Source organism: Procambarus clarkii, chromosome 30, assembly GCF_040958095.1.
Source record: "Procambarus clarkii isolate CNS0578487 chromosome 30, FALCON_Pclarkii_2.0, whole genome shotgun sequence".
In the NCBI taxonomy this organism is placed as follows: domain Eukaryota; kingdom Metazoa; phylum Arthropoda; class Malacostraca; order Decapoda; family Cambaridae; genus Procambarus; species Procambarus clarkii.
Window position 1 is genome coordinate 15,215,798 of NC_091179.1, and position 2,433 is coordinate 15,218,230.

Here is a 2,433-nt window from a genome sequence, read left to right on the forward strand (position 1 = left end):
GAGCTAGACCATGCGTCACCCCGGGGCAGGAGCTAGACCATGCGTCACCCCGGGGCAGGAGCTAGACCATGCGTCACCCCGGGGCAGGAGCTAGGCCATGCGTCACCCCGGGGCAGGAGCTAGGCCATGCGTCACCCCGGGGCAGGAGGCCGGGTGCTGCGCCTGCAGGGTGTTTGTCTCCCAGTTATCAAGATCCAACGCGACAAAAAGAAATTGAAGTCGTTTCTTCGTCACGGTTCACGGACTTCTAAACTCTGGTATTGGCTGGTGGCAGCTGAGATACAGGACCCGTCCTCTGCCTGTGTCCTCACCGCTGATGCTGCTGCCTCCACTACAGCTGCTGATGCTGTATCCTCCACTAGTGTCCTCCACTACAGCTGCTGATTCTGTATCCTCCATTACAGCTGCTGATGTGTCCTCCACTACAGATGCTGATGTGTCCTCCACTACAGCTGCTGATGCTGTGTCCTCCACTACAGCTGCTGATGCTGTGTCCTCCACTACAGCAGCTGTTGCTGTGTTCTCCACTACAGCAGCGGTTGCTGTGTCCTCCACTTCACCAGCTGCTGCCTCCACTTCACCAGCTGCTGCCTCCACTTCAGCATGCTTCCGTCACCGCCTCCTCTATTGTTACTGTTACTGCTGTTCTTTCTCTGGTTAACAAGGGAGAGAAGTAGGATTGTTGTTGTTGATGTTTAAGATTCGCTACCTGGCACAAAAAGTTTCTAGTTGCACGGGCTACGGTGAGCCCGTAGAGAAGCAGGAGTACCTGAGCGAGATTTAGAGAAAAGTGATGACGCAGAATTCTGGAACAAACAAAACAAGTGCATAAAGTATATAGAATAGCAAATAGAGGCACACACACACATGAATACACAGATACACACACACACACACACACACATTGTCAGAGTAGTTAACGGATGGTATGCATTAGGCAGTAATGTGGTGGAGGCTGACATACACAGTTTCAAATGTAGATATGATAGAGCCCAGTAGGCTCAGGAATCTGTACACCAGTTGATTGACAGTTAAGAGGCGAGACCAAAGAGCCAAAGCTCAACCCCCACAAGCACAAATAGGTGAGTACACAGATACACACACACATACACACACACACACCTTCACTACAGCATGTAGTGAAGGTGTGTGTGCATGTGAAGGACCTCGGGGTGAAGGACCTAGGGGGCCTCGTAGCCTGGTGGATAGCGCGCAGGACTTGTAATTCTGTGGCGCGGGTTCGATTCCCACACCCGCGGGAATTCGTTTCATGTTTCAACAGCTCCAAGGACAGGGGACGAGATCAATGCTGCTTTCAGCTTTTCGAATGACTGTTTGTGAAGAAGAAGATAGCCGCTTCGGCTATCTTTATGTTATGACGTCACAGATCGCGTAGTGTGTAAACGAGGATATCATTGTTATCTTTGATCATGTAACTCTTGATAACATTCCCTTCTCTTCACTCCCCCCCCCCCCCCCCCCACCATCTTTTGTATCTACCTTCCCTTTTTTTCTCTTTCTGGAACTTCTCTTCCCATCTTCTGTTACTTTCTCTTCACTTTTCTCCTCCGTTCTGCACCTCTTGTCCGTTCCACCTATCCGCTGTCGTCTCAAAATCGTTCCACCCTTCTGCTCCTTCTCTTCCATCTCCGCTTCGTTGTTACTTGTGTCCACTCTCTTCTCCTTTCTCTCCCTCCTCGGCCTGACTGACCAGCTCCGTCTCCCCTCGCCTCCGGCCGTCCGGCAAGGCTAGGGAAAATCTATTTAAGAGAAAGTTGTGTGGAACTTCCCGAGCCCCAGCAGGAGATCATAGTTCCTTAGTGGAGCATTGCCTTCACATTCTTACACACTCTCGCATATATATTGTATATATGTAATGTGTATTATTCATTATTTTGAATATGACTGAAGGCGAATAGTGAATCTGACTTGAGATATCGTTGAACTTTCTTATTTAGGTCGAGTCCTAAACAGTTATCTCTTCAGAGCTCACGTTGATGCCTTTTGAGGCCTGACACGGGTCGTTAAGTCCATTTCAGCATCCTTACAGGATATATATATATATATATATATATATATATATATATATATATATATATATATATATATATATATATATATATATATATATATATATGTATATATGTATATATATATACATTATATATATATATAACTATATATAATATATATATATATATATATGTATATATGTATATATATATACATTATATATATATATAACTATATATAATATATATATATATGTATATATGTATATATATATATATGTATATATATTTATATATATATATATATACATTATATATATATATATATATATATATATATATATATATATATATATTTTATATATAGTTATATATATATATATATATATATATATATATATATATATATATATGACTGAAA

At 42.6% G+C, this 2,433-nt stretch overlaps 1 protein-coding gene across 1 annotated transcript; it reads right to left on the bottom strand.

Moving 5' to 3' along the window:
* Nucleotides 1-237: 237 nt before the first annotated feature.
* Nucleotides 238-1,647, bottom strand: LOC138369923 (uncharacterized). The gene is made up of 2 exons (XM_069333672.1): nt 1,501-1,647; nt 238-606 (listed from the first exon to the last, which is right to left on the bottom strand). Exons 1-2 carry the CDS (start codon nt 1,645-1,647, stop codon nt 238-240), a joined length of 516 nt encoding a protein of 171 aa, XP_069189773.1.
* Between the last annotated feature and the right edge of the window lie 786 nt (nt 1,648-2,433).